The 15,629-nt window shown below is 40.6% G+C and overlaps 1 protein-coding gene across 1 annotated transcript in view; it reads right to left on the reverse strand.

The window, feature by feature from the left end:
* Positions 1-12,485, reverse strand: part of LOC146614746 (1-phosphatidylinositol 4,5-bisphosphate phosphodiesterase gamma-1-like) — a 42,590-nt gene extending 30,105 nt beyond the window's left edge. Inside the window, exons 1-2 of the mRNA XM_085376484.1 lie at positions 11,294-12,485; positions 27-176 (exon numbers count right to left, since the gene is read on the reverse strand). Of these exons, the coding sequence (XP_085232610.1) occupies positions 27-176; positions 11,294-11,564 (421 nt within the window). The 5' untranslated portion in view covers positions 11,565-12,485. The remainder of the gene's footprint in view (positions 1-26; positions 177-11,293) is intronic.
* Between the last annotated feature and the right edge of the window lie 3,144 nt (positions 12,486-15,629).

Consider the following 15,629-nt stretch of genomic DNA (forward strand, 5'->3'; position numbering starts at 1 on the left):
TAGCTTATATACACACACACACTGACCAGCTACACTGAGGGTCCGGAGGCGAAACTCCAGGCCGTACAGCACTATAAAGCAGTGGGTGGAGTCCAGCTTACGAGCCTCCTCAGGGTAGCGCTCAAAATCACGGGAGCCCTTCCCCAACCGCAGCTCCCGGATCTCCCGTATGTCGACTGTAGGAGGGAGAGAGAGAGGAAGGAAAGATTGTGTTGCATGAATGCAAATATGCACAACCATAAATCACACTTTGGCACGTTGTTCATTTCAGTGCCAAACACACAGAAATCTGCTGCTGAAGAGCTGAACAAATACTCAGTGTTTGTGTGTGAGAGCCCAAAAACACACACTAACATTTCTGCTGACTGCAGAATGTCTGCAACACACCGATGTTTACGCTTTCCTTCCACATTATTAAAGGAAAAGATTCTCTAATGTATTTTTAATTTGAGACTCTAGTAGTTTTGCATTATTAACAGTGCGAGATTATACTTTCAGTCTCCCTTCTGATTGGCTTCTCCTTGGAAAAAGAAGTTTTGAATAACAGGTGGGTGGGGCTTCTGTACTCACAGCCAGAGCTGTGTGCCTGAGATGACCATATTAGGTCTATCTGCTCTCAATGACATCACAGAGCAAAGAAAAGAAAGAAAAATGTCTCAAATTGCGAGTTTAGAGCTAAACTTTTGGGTCATGGGAATTACTTAGAAATATTCTGAACTCACTGAAACAGAAAAATAGATTAGGCCCCTTTTTATAATCATGGCTTTAAGCCACTAAATTTACTTAATTTCGTTTATTAACTTAATTAAAATTTACTGAGGATGCTCAACGACATTTCAAGAGTCCAGGGTGTACTCTGTTTCTCCCCTTATGACAGCTGGGATAGGTCTCAGTCTTAAGCATCTGGACAAAAAAATATTCGGCCTGCTATAAAACCAATTTGTACCTTTAGTCTCTGTGCAAGCAGCCAGGCGGTGACCATGAAAACAACATAAATAGAGATAAACTTTGGTTAGAATTACAAAACGAAACATGAGAAAACTTTACTTTGGTTCTGATGGTTGGAACTTCTTCTGGAATTCTGAAGCAAATTGTGAACATGCCTGTTCAATGTCAGGGTAAGCACACAGTCCGAAACTATTCTATGACTAAGACTGCAGTGCACATTGTAGGCACTGCACTGCAGTGCCTACAATATGCACTGCAGTCTTAGTCATAACATAAAGTTATTATAAATAAGTCATTTTTATTTCTCAAAATATAGCACGTCAAGCAGTTTTGTTTATTTGATGAAGATTTACATGCAATCTAACCGTTGGCTTATTTCCTGTGTCATATAAAGGCTTTCATAGATGTAATGCACACTTGTGGCTCAGTCAGTGAAAGCTCCACTGGCAGGCTTATGGAGTCGGGTGACAGACCGCCGAATATGATGTAAACTCCGGCCTCTGCTTTGACACTGGGAGCAGTCGACACACCCACAAAGAAAACCCCAGCTTACTGACATAGCAGATGTCTTGTGCAAACACACATAAACATAGGCTCAAAAATGCTCTGCCATTCACAGACCACAGAAAGACCCACTGTAGCACACACACACTTGAACTGAATGTGACTTTTATAAGCCTGGATGTGATTTTTCCACCACAGAGAAGCTTCTTCCGAATAAAAACAGGAATCAAGCAGAAGCCCAACAGCTTTTTTCCCATTGGCATAAAAAAATCCCACCAGGAAAAAGCTATCTTTCCAAAATGTACACTGCAGGGCATACACAACAGGGAACACACAGCAGGGGAAAGAACAGTGTTCCGGGTCTTTATCAAGCCAAGGCCATCCTCAGCAGGTTGTAAATAATCTGGAATCAAACAGAAATCTGGTTCCTATCTGAGCCTCCTGCATGTGGAGATGACATGGAGCACGTTTGGCATGAGATTAAGAGAAAGCCATTTTCCTCAGATGGAAATGTGGCCGTACTTCATTGAGATGGGGTCCAGCACTGGAAGCAGCAATTTCTTAACCAGAGATCTGTTTGGTTTCAGTACATGGAAATAATAACTTTATAAGATGTAAAAAAAAACACCATTATAAACATAAATGATTCACACATACATTAGCTTAAAAAATATCCCTTTGATTGTCTCAAAGTGAAAATCATGGTGAAATTTAAAACAAGATCCAGGTTATTCGTACTTGGAAATACTAACCTGGTGTTGCACTCAAACTAAACCAAGAGGAAACACAGCTAATGTTTGCTTGGTAACTCTTAATAGCGGTCTTCATGATCATATACAGTCATGTGTAAAAGAAAGTCTTCACACGAATGAGGACCAAGAAAAACCTCTAAAAGCACATAGAGCAGAGCTTAAGGTTTCAAAGGTACATCTGAACAAACAACAAGACTTCCTACAAGAAAAGAGACAAAAGTGGAAATGTTTGGCCATAATGCACATAATGCACAAAGCATACCAGCGCAAACACCTCATACCAACTATCAAGCACAGTGGGGGGTTGGGGGGAGTGGACTTGTTTTGCAGCCACAGGACCTGGACACCTTACCTTGACACCTTGAATCAACTATAAACCCCTTTGTATACCAAAGAGTCAAATGTCTGACAGCTGAAAGTTGTCTGAAACTGGGTTCAATTCAATACAATCTTATTTATACAGCGCCAAATCAAAACAACAGCCACCTAGAGGTACTTTATATCGTAAGGTAGACCCTAAAATAATACATACAGAGAGAACCCCAACAATCATATGACCCCCTATGAGCAAGCACTTTGGCGACAGTGGGAAGGAAAAACTCCCTTTTAACAGGAAGAAACCTCCAGCAGAACTAAGCTCAGGGAGGGGCGGCCATCTGCTGGGGAGAGAGAAGACAGATAGATGTCATGCAACAGGACAGTGATCCCAAACACAGCAGCAAGCCTGCAACAGACTGGCTGAAAAAGAAAAGACCTAGTCAGAGCCCAACACCAAAAACTTTCACTTTTTTAAGTCTAATTTTATTTTTGTTTGTCTGATGCATCATAAAACTCCTTTTTAGGCCATGGCCTTTTTTATATCCCTCAAGCTAGACATGTAAAAAACAAAAATGCCTCACTATATGCATCAGTCATGAAGCTATACAAAGTGCTTCACAGTCTAAGCTGAGTCACTTTCTTCCCAAACTAATTTTAGAAATACCTCAAAAACCTCCTATTTGTTTTCCTCTGCTCGCTCTCGTTATTATTTCCTGCCATTTCGTTTGGACTCCGGACAATAAGGCAAACAGGCGCTCGGCTCACCAAACGTCACACTTCGCTCACCATAACTATGGCAGCACACACCCAGCCTTTCCCACTCCGCAGTATGCAGAGACTGATAAATACCACACATATTACGGTCTTTAATCCGGGTCTAAGCTGTAAACATAGCTGTGATAAAGACACACAGACTCTGCAATCTAAAGTAAAGTTTAAAGAATAAGTAGGGAGACGTATCCAAAGGGCCAATTGCACATTTAGCATGTAAGAGTGTGAGGTAATGTCAGAAGCCTCACAGAAAGAAAATACAAGGTAAACCTCCATCACAAAAAGAGATATAATCAGTTGTTTTATCATGAGAGCAGCTTATGAACTTCTCTGGTTTGCTGTCAATACTCAGTGCTAGACGGACACTGGCTGTAGAAACTCTCCTAAAAGCCATTTTGTGCATAGCTGACCTAAAACCACACACCACTGATAGCTGCAGTGGACTTCCAGTGAAACAAATTTCTTCTGGTACAGCTAGTAACAGAATTTCCTGCCCGTTGGAACAAATAGTTTATGGCAGCTCAAAGAATTTGAATTGAAGGGAGGGAGGTGTTCAGGTTAGACAAGGACTAAATAATGAACAGTTAGAAGGACTCGTCATTGAAAAGCTTGATATGACATAACTGTAACATGGTTTAATAGTATTATTGCTGCGCAAAACTTCTAAGCTTTCATTATCGAAGAACTCAGCTGACATCCAAACACAGATGTATAGCCCAGCTAGACAAGGCAAAATGAAGTTAAATTTAATGGAGATTACAAATTTGGAATTTAAATATTTAAAAAATAATCAAAAAATCCCACTTTAATACATATTATGACTTATGGAAGCTGTCATTACCGTGCATGAGCAATGCACTCTGGGTCGACGATGTGAACCTCTTGCACTTGCTGTAGTTATATAAAAAGCATCAAAAATGCCACGTTGCCCCACTTCTGGCTCTGATTTCCATTTTCTACTGTAATTCACAGATGTTTACTGTTAATAAGAAGAGTAGAAAGGAGTGGGAAAGGCTGTGGATGAAGACAACTTCTAAAAGTTACAGCAGCTTTCTTCAGGCACTTCAAATACATGTAAACTGGTCATCAGAGGTGGACTGATACTGTGGCCTCTAATGGACAAACTATGCAACACGACTAAAGGATATTTCTCTTCTCTCTTCTTTACTTTTTAGTTTTCATTTAGTTATAAATGTAGATACTGAAAGACTGCCAAACAGCTTATAACAGACAATAATTTAGGCCCATGTATAAATAGGTAGGGCTCTTCAGACGCTTTTCTTTCCAAGCCCTTAGACCTGGATGACTGAGAACCTTCACAGACATAGGGCTCTACTGGTAATTATGTTGCATCTTCAGGAAGAGACATGCGTGGTAGCCATGCAGGGAGCGATGGAGAGCCTGAAGCCAACCAACACTGTGCTCCAGGACTGGTGAGGTGAAACACCTCTGGTGATCTGTACACAAAGGCACCTACCGCTGCTAATAGGCAGGTTCACTTGTCAAAAACCTTTACACCTTTTACTTCTTTTAGACAATCTTGTCAACCAAATAATGTAGTTGAACTAAATTTTGAGTTGGCTCTGAAGGAGGGGAGAAAGTGCATTGCTGTAAAGGAAAATGTTCATGCTAGACAAGAGAAAATGATAGTAAAAATGAATACAAAAATGCAATTTATCCAATTTTTTGTGCTGTCAGCATTAATCTCGTTAAAATGACGTTAACGCCATAACCACATTAACACGGCAAATCTCCGTTAGCGAGTTAGCATGGGTCGTCCCGTGCGTGGGACTGCACGGCGTCAACACATTAGAGCGGTTAGCTTGTTACCGCGTTAGCGCCGTACAGCCCCATGAAGATTAACGCTGATAGCACTACTTTTTTTTTCATAAATACTAAAAGACAAAATCATACCTAAAATTTATATTCGATTAACTGTTAAGCACTGAATAATGCCTGGCTCTATCCTTGTTTTTCACTCTAATGGAGACAATAAATTAGAAGGAAAACATTTACTGAGGTCACAGATCAAATAACAAAGGAGAAGTTTTTCCACATACTTACAACCTTCTTTTAGTGACCACAGGAGTTGCCCCCTGCTGGCCATTATAAAGGATGCAGACTTCATTTTTCAGATTCTGAAGCTACTTTTCTATACTCTGTATGGTCCCAGCTTAATGGAGCTAAAGAAAAAATTTAAAGATGGGAGGACAATCGACACCGCTGAGAGCAATCTCATATTTTTCAGCATAGTGATCTTACATATGCACATTTCAGATAAACTGACTCTGGCTAACCCTAATCAAGAACAAAATTGTTCTTTGTTGATTCAAAATACTCTGAGTATCTCAAACATCCAACTCCTCATTTGTGGACCATGTCTCTGCTTCCTGTAGATGACGCTGGGCCTTTTGTTTTCGGCCCTTCAATCTGAGGCAGGAAGTGAGACACTCCTTGATAACCCCATACTTCCTTTGCCTCAAGACTTAATACCTCCACTGTTTGCCAAAGTGCTCATCTCAGACAAAAAACACTGAATCCAAGCATGCAGGTGTGTACATAGCTGAGCAAACAGTAGGGAAAAAAAACAACAAAAACAAAGGAAAGAAAAGCAGGAGAGAAGGGGAAGGTCATGATGGTCTAAGCGTGAGATAAATGAGCTTGTAGCTACAAAAAGAAAGTGAAAGAAAGCAGAGTGAGAAAATAATGTGGGAGGTCAGAGAAAATCTGGAAATGAGAAGGGTGTTTAGGTGAATGCGTGGGGGCAGGAAAATGAGAAAGGACAGCTGGGGGAAGAAAATGGAGAGGCGAGAAGAGGAGGGATAAACATGGGTGGCTGAGAGTAAGAGCTGTGGGAGCTAAAGTCAAAGAGAGACCTGCTGAATTCCTAGAATCTACTGATGAGTTTTTCCAGTGGGAGGATTTTTGTGTTTTTGTGTAAACGGGGTGTTTTTGTTTTTACCATTGTGGGAATGTGTAGACTTGGACAGAGTAGGTGTTCTCTGTGATTTTGTACATGCTCACACTTGAATGTTTTTCCCTTCATTAGCCAAGGTGCTGTTTTTTGCTAGGTTTACAATTAAGGTTAAATCAGCCTCTGAGCGTTCAGAGAAAGATTGGCAGAGGAGAGTTCAGAAGAGAGGAGGGGCAACTACAGATAACTAAACAGTATTAATAAATTCTTCATTATTCACCTACTGGACATCATCTGCAGAGCAAGTAACAACATGTGATTGTGAAAAATGAGATGCAGAGAAGTCCAGAAACCATCTTTTACTTACAGTCTGTGGTTCTAACAACTGCTGACTTGCCCAACCCCTTAAATGACTGCTAGCTTAAGAAATGCTTACTGATACTGAACTGTTTGTTGTTGAAACAGAGGGCCGAGATGGCACACATGAACTTTGCTACAGTTTGAATATCACAGCTCAACAATTTTAAAAAAAAAGGAAGGTCATCTAAAAACTATAGGCTAGCTTTTCTGTGTTCTCCCAGCTTCTGTGCTGTATGTTTTAGCTTTTCATTGTGAATGTGTTCATAAAATAAAAATTTCATTCTGCTGCTCACACAACAGACAATGATCGAAACCCTCACAAAGCAAATAACACAAAATATCTTATTATTAAGCCAAATTACACAATGACTTTAATAAAAATCAGTGGCAACAGATCCTGTAGTGAATCCTAATTTCAAATGTATGTCCTGGTTTAGGGCTGCTTTTCAAGGAAAATGTCTGATTGGCAGCAGCCTCATTTTTCAGCATGACAATGACCCCAAACACATCCAGTAAAAGCATACTTAGATACAAAAACACAATGAAATATTATCGGTCGTGGACTGGCCTCCCCAGAATCCAGACCTGAACTTTATTGAAGTGGTGTGGGATCATCTTGACAAATAACAGCACACAGGGCAGCCACCATCCAAAGAAGAGCTTAAGAAGCTTGGAGTGCTACTCATGAAGAATACTTATCGAAATTACAAGGAGGCTGTTCTGAACCACTCTCTTGTTGCCTTATAGATTATATATCCATTTATGTTTGGATAGCTTTCAATAAATCGCTGCACCAATTTCCAATTTTTCACAGAAATTCAGTTGTCTCAAGACTTACAGAATACTGTATATATATATATTTGTATATATGACCTACTTGGTTTGGTTTTTAAAAAATCATGGCTTGGATCAAAATACAACACCTGACACCTATTTAAACCTCAGTTTTCTTGGTTGTCAGGGTGATGCGTCGCCTCTGAAGAGTTGCTGGAGTTAAAATAACACATGGCAGACAGAAGGAAACTCTAGCATGCCAGTTGTGAATACCATAAGTTTTCTCAGTACTAACAGAATCTGTAACAAATCCACTCCCGGGCAACAAAATCCAGGACGCAGACAATAGCGTCCACACCCCAGACAGGACGAATCAACAGCCCAACAACAGCCGCCTGCTTTAAGTTTACCACTGCCACTTGACTCCACTCCAATAGGCTGTCTCAGTCGTCTAAGCCCACAACCTGCCAGTCAGTCAGTCAGGATGTTGGGCAGCCGGCAGAAAAGCTAAAGCTGGCCAAAGATCCACGCCGCAGCAGCATGTGTGCTGAGAGTGACAGGCAGGCTGACTTGGAGGAAACAGAGGTCACAGGGTCATGATCTGTCTGTCGTCTGAGGGCCCTGTCACAGTGTCGGGACGGGAGACACTCCGACACTGTGGGGAACAGCCTGCCACAGCAAAATGTCATTTTACAGCAACGCTTAGAACGAAAACCCCAGAAACCTGTTTTTTCAAAGGATCAGTTAACTATATATTGATTTTGCTTCAAGCTTAAGCAGCATCCAGATCTCAGAGCTTTTTGCATCACCAGCAAAACAATGCCTTTTTCCTGAGCTTTCAACCACATCAGGTCTGGTTTTCATCCAGTGACTACAGAGGGAATCTCATAGCTCAAAACCCCCGAAAAAGGAAAGCTACTGAGCCATGAGTTCCATGAGAAATCAAACTTTAAAGCTCTAAAACACTCTTAAAATTGTTAAATACAAAACCTTTATAAGGAATCTGAATTAGAGCGTAAAACTGGACAAATTTAGTTTTAAATCAGAAGAAACTTGATTAAACAGTTGGCTAAGCCTTCAAAGTCAGCTTTTCCTACATTTACTTTGAAGTTGGTTTTATTTTAGGCTGTCAAAGTTTCTTTGCCCACAAGCGCACTGTGGAGAAAGAAAGTGCTGTACACACAAACACACACGGTGTGCATAAATATTTGTGTCATTTGGTTTGTAAAACCTCACTTTCTTTATCCATAGTGCACTTATGGACAAAGAAACTGAGACAGAAAAGCAACAAAATGTGTAATTTTTGTACATTTGCACTGTCTCAGTATAAGGCCTCACTGGGCACTTGACTGTACTTTTATCCTTTATCCTGCTGCCATAACAGATAAAAATTAACATTAAACTGCATCTTAATGGGTCACAGCTGGTATGCTGTATTTAAAAAAATGGATGGATGGATTTAAAAGATGTAACCGCTTGAAGGTGGTGTTTTCAAGAAGTGGATTTCACACTGTTTAGGACATTAAAGCAGAGTGTGGTTTAGGACAGGTCTCTATTGACAATGGCACCTGCAAAAATCCTCAGCTTGAGGCTTTAAAAAGCTTTGCAGCCCAGTGACCAACATCAAGGTGTCCATATCCATCTTTTACATACAGTCTATAGTTGGTAATCACCTCTTAAAAGCGTGAACACAGAGCTGAGGAAGCAGACTGTGGTGTCCTGTTTCTTTGCTTGTCAGCATATTTCACTGACACCTAATCGTTGGCTGATACTTCAACATCTTCTGATACACAATCTGTGCATGTGATTTGTGGAAAACAGCGCCATCATATCCTGTATGAATGTGTTATTCTCAATAGTTAAAAGATTTCTGAGCACAAATATTTAAAATCAATCAAACCTCTGCTATAGAGAAATACACCCAATTATTGTTATTTTGCATTTTTATAAAGCTTCTTCATAACTATGTAATCACTGTATGTATCTGGATATTTGTTTGTTGTATATATTCTTTTTTAATAATAGACATAGATTCTCTTTTTTTCAATAAAGAGAATTCTCTGTATGCCTGCAACCCTTATTTACAGCAGTGTTGCCAACTATATATCTCTATATCAACTATTTTCTCTAGATTTACCCACTTTTTATAGCCCTACAGCAGCCCCACCTCCCAAAAAAGAAAAAAAAATACACAGTACCACATCACGCAATTATGCCTTGCTTTCAGAACAAGGTATTCTCTTTGTACGGATCAGCAGTGAGCACTCAGACAGAGGCTGTACTGTGTGAGGTGTGTAAAAAATGTTAAGAAGTTCTATGGGATCTATTGTTCTCCTTCATTTAACTCATAAATATAGCGTAAACACAGCCATTCACATTCATTTGTGTGAATACAAAACTTTGTCACATCCGCAGATTTATCTTTGAGGCTTGATGAGTCTGTGAACATGGGTGTGATGGTTCAAGACAGAAGGCCTTTCTGTGCTGCTGCCTCAACTTCAGGTCATCAAACACATGATCCACTGCCCCTGCTGTTGAGCTCTCATTATTTAATAGCACGATACAGAAATCTTGCATAAGTGCAGCAAGTTAGGGAGCATATGAGCATACACATAAATACACATAATAACTCTTTAACATTTTTATACAGACTACAGTTTGTAATGGGATGATTGTAAATAAAGAAAGGAAACAGGGGTCAGGACATAATTCTGATAATGTGAATTATATATTGATGGCTAATTAGCCAAGTGCTCATGTTGCCTATGCTAGTTAGCCATGTTAAGCAGATTAACGCCTGGAGAAAACTGTATTGATCACTGCCTTTCATTTCAGCTTTTAATGTAACTGACGTGGGAAAATCTGCTGTCTAGTGTTGGCACTGCATCTATGTGAGACTGTTTCTAACCACTTTTATATGACGCATAATATCTATTTTGAAGATTTTTCAAATAAAGACTGAACTGGAACATCAGAATATTGGATTTTCTTTAATAACCTTGTCTTGATGAAGTGATGGTGGGGGTTTTTTTCCTAAAAATTCTCATTTACTGCCTTAAAAAAAAGCCAGGTATCAACCTAAACCAGACAGAAAACAGCGAGCAGAGGAGAGAATCAAGCACAATGGTACCAAAACAGCAGTAGAGACTTTCACAATGAGCTGAAAGAGTCCACATAAATAACATCATACTCAGATTTCTAATAATGCGTTACATGCATGGTCAGCAGCTCTGACCATGTGTCAAACTCCAGTCCTCGAAACTTTGAAATGTGTCCCTGCTGCACAAACCTGAATAAAATTAGGTCATTGGAAAGACTTGACTGCATGCCGAGGTGGCAACCCCTAACCCTTGTGCAAGTAAGTTTAAATAAATTTAAGTTTTAACTTCTAAAAGTACTTTTATTGCACCATATTCATGAGCTGCTGTACCATGAATCAAATGGCTGAATTGCCACCTCAGCATGCAGTCAAGTTCCATAGAGTTCTGATAATGACCTACTAATTTTCTCCATGTGTTGCAGCACAGACACATGGAAACGTTTCAGGACTGCGGCCTTCGAGGACTGGAGTTCGACACCTGTGATGTAGAGCAAACCTATACGTTTATGGGATTGGTTCTTCAGGTTGTTTTATATGGAGCGCTGCTGTCTGAATCTGTGGTCTTGTTTCAGAACAGCTCCAAGATGGAAAGGCTCAACCAGGTTGACTCTTTGGTTGACTCAAACACACTTCTGCGTGTTATAAATGTGAGACAGATGTTTCCATGGTTTAAACATGCTTGTGTTTTGCGGGCTGGTTTAAACTTGGCAGACGCAAACATTGGATTAGCCTTAAAAGCCTTAAAAGCACAATTGTTTCACTGCTGCTAGTTTAGAAGAACTGTTTGACTTTTCAACATGAATTACTGACTTTAAACATTTCACAGAAATCAATCCCCAATTTTATACTTACTCTCTCCTTCTATTTTGTCTGGGTTTCTGCTCCACACTATCTGCCTCGTGTCCTGCCTTATCTGGAACGTTCTCCTCTCAGGGCGCTGAGACTTTTTCTGATAGAAGATGGTCATCACTGTGCCCATTTCCAGGCTGTGGAGGATGCGGGCACCTGCCTCAGACCAGTCCAGCATCCTGGAGACCATGACTGAACCAGCAGCCCCTGCAACACTACTGGGGGCCTCCTCAGCACAGCCATTGAGGCAGCCACTGAATCTGGCTGCACACATCTTCACTGCATCGCTAAAAGTAAACCTTGCTGGATTACTAATCTGTTGTGATTTGTCGAATAGGATGCTTATCCTTCAGTCACCAGCTGCAAGCAACAAGGACAGGGGTATTCAACATGTTCAAGCCCACTGGGGTCAGGAGGAAATCTGGTTATGAACTGTGTCAGTTGGGGCAGCCAGAGTGAATAAAACTATTCCCCAATAAAACACAAGCTAAAAGGCATCAGTCAGCAGCTGCACAGCTCAAACACCGACCCGTCTGAGATGTGAACTATCCTCTGGTACTCTGGAGGGGGGAGTGTATTCCTGTCTTATCCTTTCCAGATGCTTCTGGCAGCACACCAGTGAAATCCACTCGGGGTGAGTTCTCATCACCGCCAGACAGCGTGATGATCCGGCTTAAAATCCTGCTTGGACGCCTCGCTGCTCTCGCTGGGCCGGTAAACAAGATGTGGATCCCCTCACCGCTGACTGACGAGAATCAAGTCGGGGCTGGTGACAAAGACGCTGGGTTATGCAATAACGAGCCGGGCAAATACCCGGAGTGGCGGCGGAGAGGAGGACGGGCAGCGGCGGCCGCTATGTGGCGGCTTCACGGAGACGAAGAGACGCGCGGATGGGAAAGCACGGAGCAGCCGCGACGAGACTCGGGAGCGCTCCCATCTGCCGAAGCATTCTGCTCCCTTCTCCCTCTCTGTTCCTCCTCTCCCTGCTCACAGGATCCACTCACCCGTGGTAGAAAACCCCTTGAGACGGGTGCAAGACTGTGCGGTTAATTTCACCAGGTCCTCCCTGCTGCTCCTTCCCCAGGATGTCGCGCTCTGTCTCTGGATCTGTGCGTATCCTCAGCTTCAACGCCAGAGGTCTTGAGAGGAAATTAGTGCCAGCAGACCGGAAAAGCTTGATCCGACTTTTTTTTTTTTGCCTGCTGTACAGTATCTGAGGGAAGATGAGGGGAGTAGAGGGAGAGTCGCAGGGACAGCCAGAGAGGGAGAGAAGCCAGAGAACAGAGCGCCCCCTGCCGGCCTCTACAAGATCTGCAGGTGAAAGCGTTTTCTGCAGCGAATGCGCAGTGGACTCAGCGGGTATCTGGGCATGTCAGGAGGTTAAGTGCGGTTCAAATTACAAAGGTCACTGATGTGTCACCCAGTAACAGTAAATCAAAAGACTGGTGAGCTCGCTAGAGGTTGTTCTTTTTGTTTATTTTGTTTTGTTTTTATGTCGTAGCTGAAATTTAGATTTCCAGGACATTATACATATAATCGTTTTAAACTAATACTGTTAATAAGGGGAGCATGTTTGGGAGCATTTTGATGGATTATCTGACCAACATGTTTGTAGTGTACAACAGACCATTCAGCAAGTTTGTGCTTTAATTCTGGGGGGTGAAATTGTAGTGGCTTATCAGTCCATTACCTAGCACTAATTAGCCAATATGTCTGCATCTTGCGCTTATTTTATGGATGCACTTTGCAAATTGCGTGTGCTATTTAATATGCCCCCCCTCTTTCCAAATATAGTAATTTATGTCCTTGAAATAAAAAGAATACTGGTTAGAGTCAGAATCTGAGTCTAAAACCAGTTTGTCATTTCCAGCTAGTATATACAGTATTTCTTAACCGCTTCCACTCCCTCCTCTGGGGTATCCCTAAAAAGTCATCCTGAACTCTGTTCAAAATGCTGCTCTGTGGTTTCTTAATGTACCTATTAGAACTAATTTTAGGATTGTATTGATCACTTTTTTTTCCGCGTCACTGTAGCAATCGGAATTGTCTTCTGAAGTCCAAGGAAAATGCCCAGATTGATTGTGCCAAGTGGACCTTTTGCTATTCAGGTCCACTTGATTGTCATAGTTAATTAGAATTTTGTCAGGATTTTTTTTTATTACTTTTTAAATTTTAATATTGTTATTTTATTTTAAGTCATTACAATCAGAACAGACATAACTGCGGGATGACGAAGAGAAAGAAAAAGGACAGAGAGGTTGGGAGAGAATGAACAGAAGGATAGGGAAAATAGAGAAGAAGTCCAAATATATGTGGACCTAACAGGATAATAAATTGATTCTCATCTTACTGCACAATGCAAAACTTTAGTAACTTTTATTATGTACAGTACTTTGCAGAAGTCTTGAGCCACTAGTCATTTATTTTTCTTATAATAAAAAATGCATTCTTCTAACTTTTAAAGTGGTCCCGAGCTTTTTTGTGTGTGGAGATTTTCACTCGTTTTCAGTCGCGTCTATGCACATCGCCACTTTTGTTTTTTAAGTCACTTACCACTGACCTATCAGCCAAGCATTAAAAGCAGTGTATCAGTGTGTTGTCTGCAGGAAACAGAAAACTTAGCAAAGAAACAACTTAAAATTATACCTTTAGACACTTTGTTACTAGCAGCCAGAGGCAAAAAGCACATAATTGGTTCCCATTTCTTTACACAAATACAAAAAACCAAATTGACAAATTGCTAAAGAAAAGACTGTTTGACAGGCATTGAGTTGTATCTTTGCACAAACAAGGTGGATTTGAATTGCACTTCAGCCAGTGGTGTTGGGGAACTTGTCAAAATTGATGGCATTAAGAACACAAAAATAGAAAGTTTTTTTTTTTTATCATGACAATGATCCCAAAACAGTGTTTTATCCATGACACTATCAATCATGGACTGGCCTCAGCAGAGACCAGACCTCAACATTATTGAAGCAGTGTGGGATCATCTTGGCAGAGAACAGAACAAAAGGCAGCCAACATCCAAAAGAAGAGCTTGAATGTCTTGCAAGAATCCTGGAGAACTATTCCTGAAAACTACTTATAGAGTAAAGGTGGTCATGCCTTACAGACTTTCAAACTATAGAACAGCACAAACTGTTTTTGCCTTATATACTACATTTCCATATATTTGGACATTCCAATAAATCACCTATTTCCCATTTTTCCAGCAAAATATAAAGAGATTAGGGATGGCTTAAAAGTAGTGTCGTGGAATTTTGGATAGAGGATTTGTGCCTTGTGATCCCCATAACTAAAGGAATAACTCGCCCACTACTGACCATTATTTATGTAGTGAAATAGACTAAAGTTCAGTAATGTGCATTAGCAGGACTCCCTGAGGCTGTAAAAGAGTGTGGACTGATCCACCGCTGAGACAGTCAAGGATGATATCACTGCCTCTCTGTTTTTAATCAGCTCCATATGTCCACTGGGTGTATCTCCAGTTCCACTACCACTGGTCAGCAGGCAGCCAATCAGAATTCAAGGGAACTCTTCTCACATGTCCTGCAGCAGCAAGGAAAAGAGGCTTGGGGGGTGGGATGTAGAGAATTGTTGCCAACAGTTTTCAGATTGAAGCAGAGTAAAGAGGAATGGTGAGCATTCAGTTAATCGCCTAAAGGTTAAATTTTACATCTAAACTAAGAGCAGTACCATTACACTCTGTCTCCATCTTCACTCTGCTTCTTTTCAAACTTAAAATGAATCCTGCAAAGAAACCATAAACTGCAAAAAGCAGAAAAACATGTTGAAATGAACTTAAAGTTGTTATCATGGCACATTTAATACTGTTTTAGTGGCATGCGTTTGGTTTGTAGGTAAATGAGAAGAACACTTGGAAACAGCTGCAGTCTTTGATTTTCAGTTTCTTTACCATCACTGGACAGAAACACAGATACTGTCAGAACAGCTGAAAGAAATAAGCTACACGTGAGTCCAAGGACTTATACACAGCTTTAGAACTTTCTTTTTCTGTGTGGATTTAACACAAGCAGCCATTTATCTTTTACTGAGTCCTTCCATTGGATTTGAGAGACTTTAGTTGTGAATAGGTTTTTATTACTAACACATATCACTACGAAACTGGGCTTGTTTATTACTAACATAAAGAATATGTTTACAACTTTTTTGTTACATTTCTATGTTTAACTTGAGCATACCTTTTCAAAACAAATGTGAATATTTGATAAAAACCTCATTGTTGTGTCATTTTATTTTCATATTAAGAGCCCAGAAAGAAACACATTAGGTAAAACTGTTCCATAAATCAAGCACTCAATGACAATCAATACACTTG

This window comes from Diplotaxodon limnothrissa, linkage group LG17 (assembly GCF_057381915.1).
Source record: "Diplotaxodon limnothrissa isolate DT_005_m linkage group LG17, D_limnothrissa_male_GT1.1, whole genome shotgun sequence".
Classification (NCBI taxonomy): domain Eukaryota; kingdom Metazoa; phylum Chordata; class Actinopteri; order Cichliformes; family Cichlidae; genus Diplotaxodon; species Diplotaxodon limnothrissa.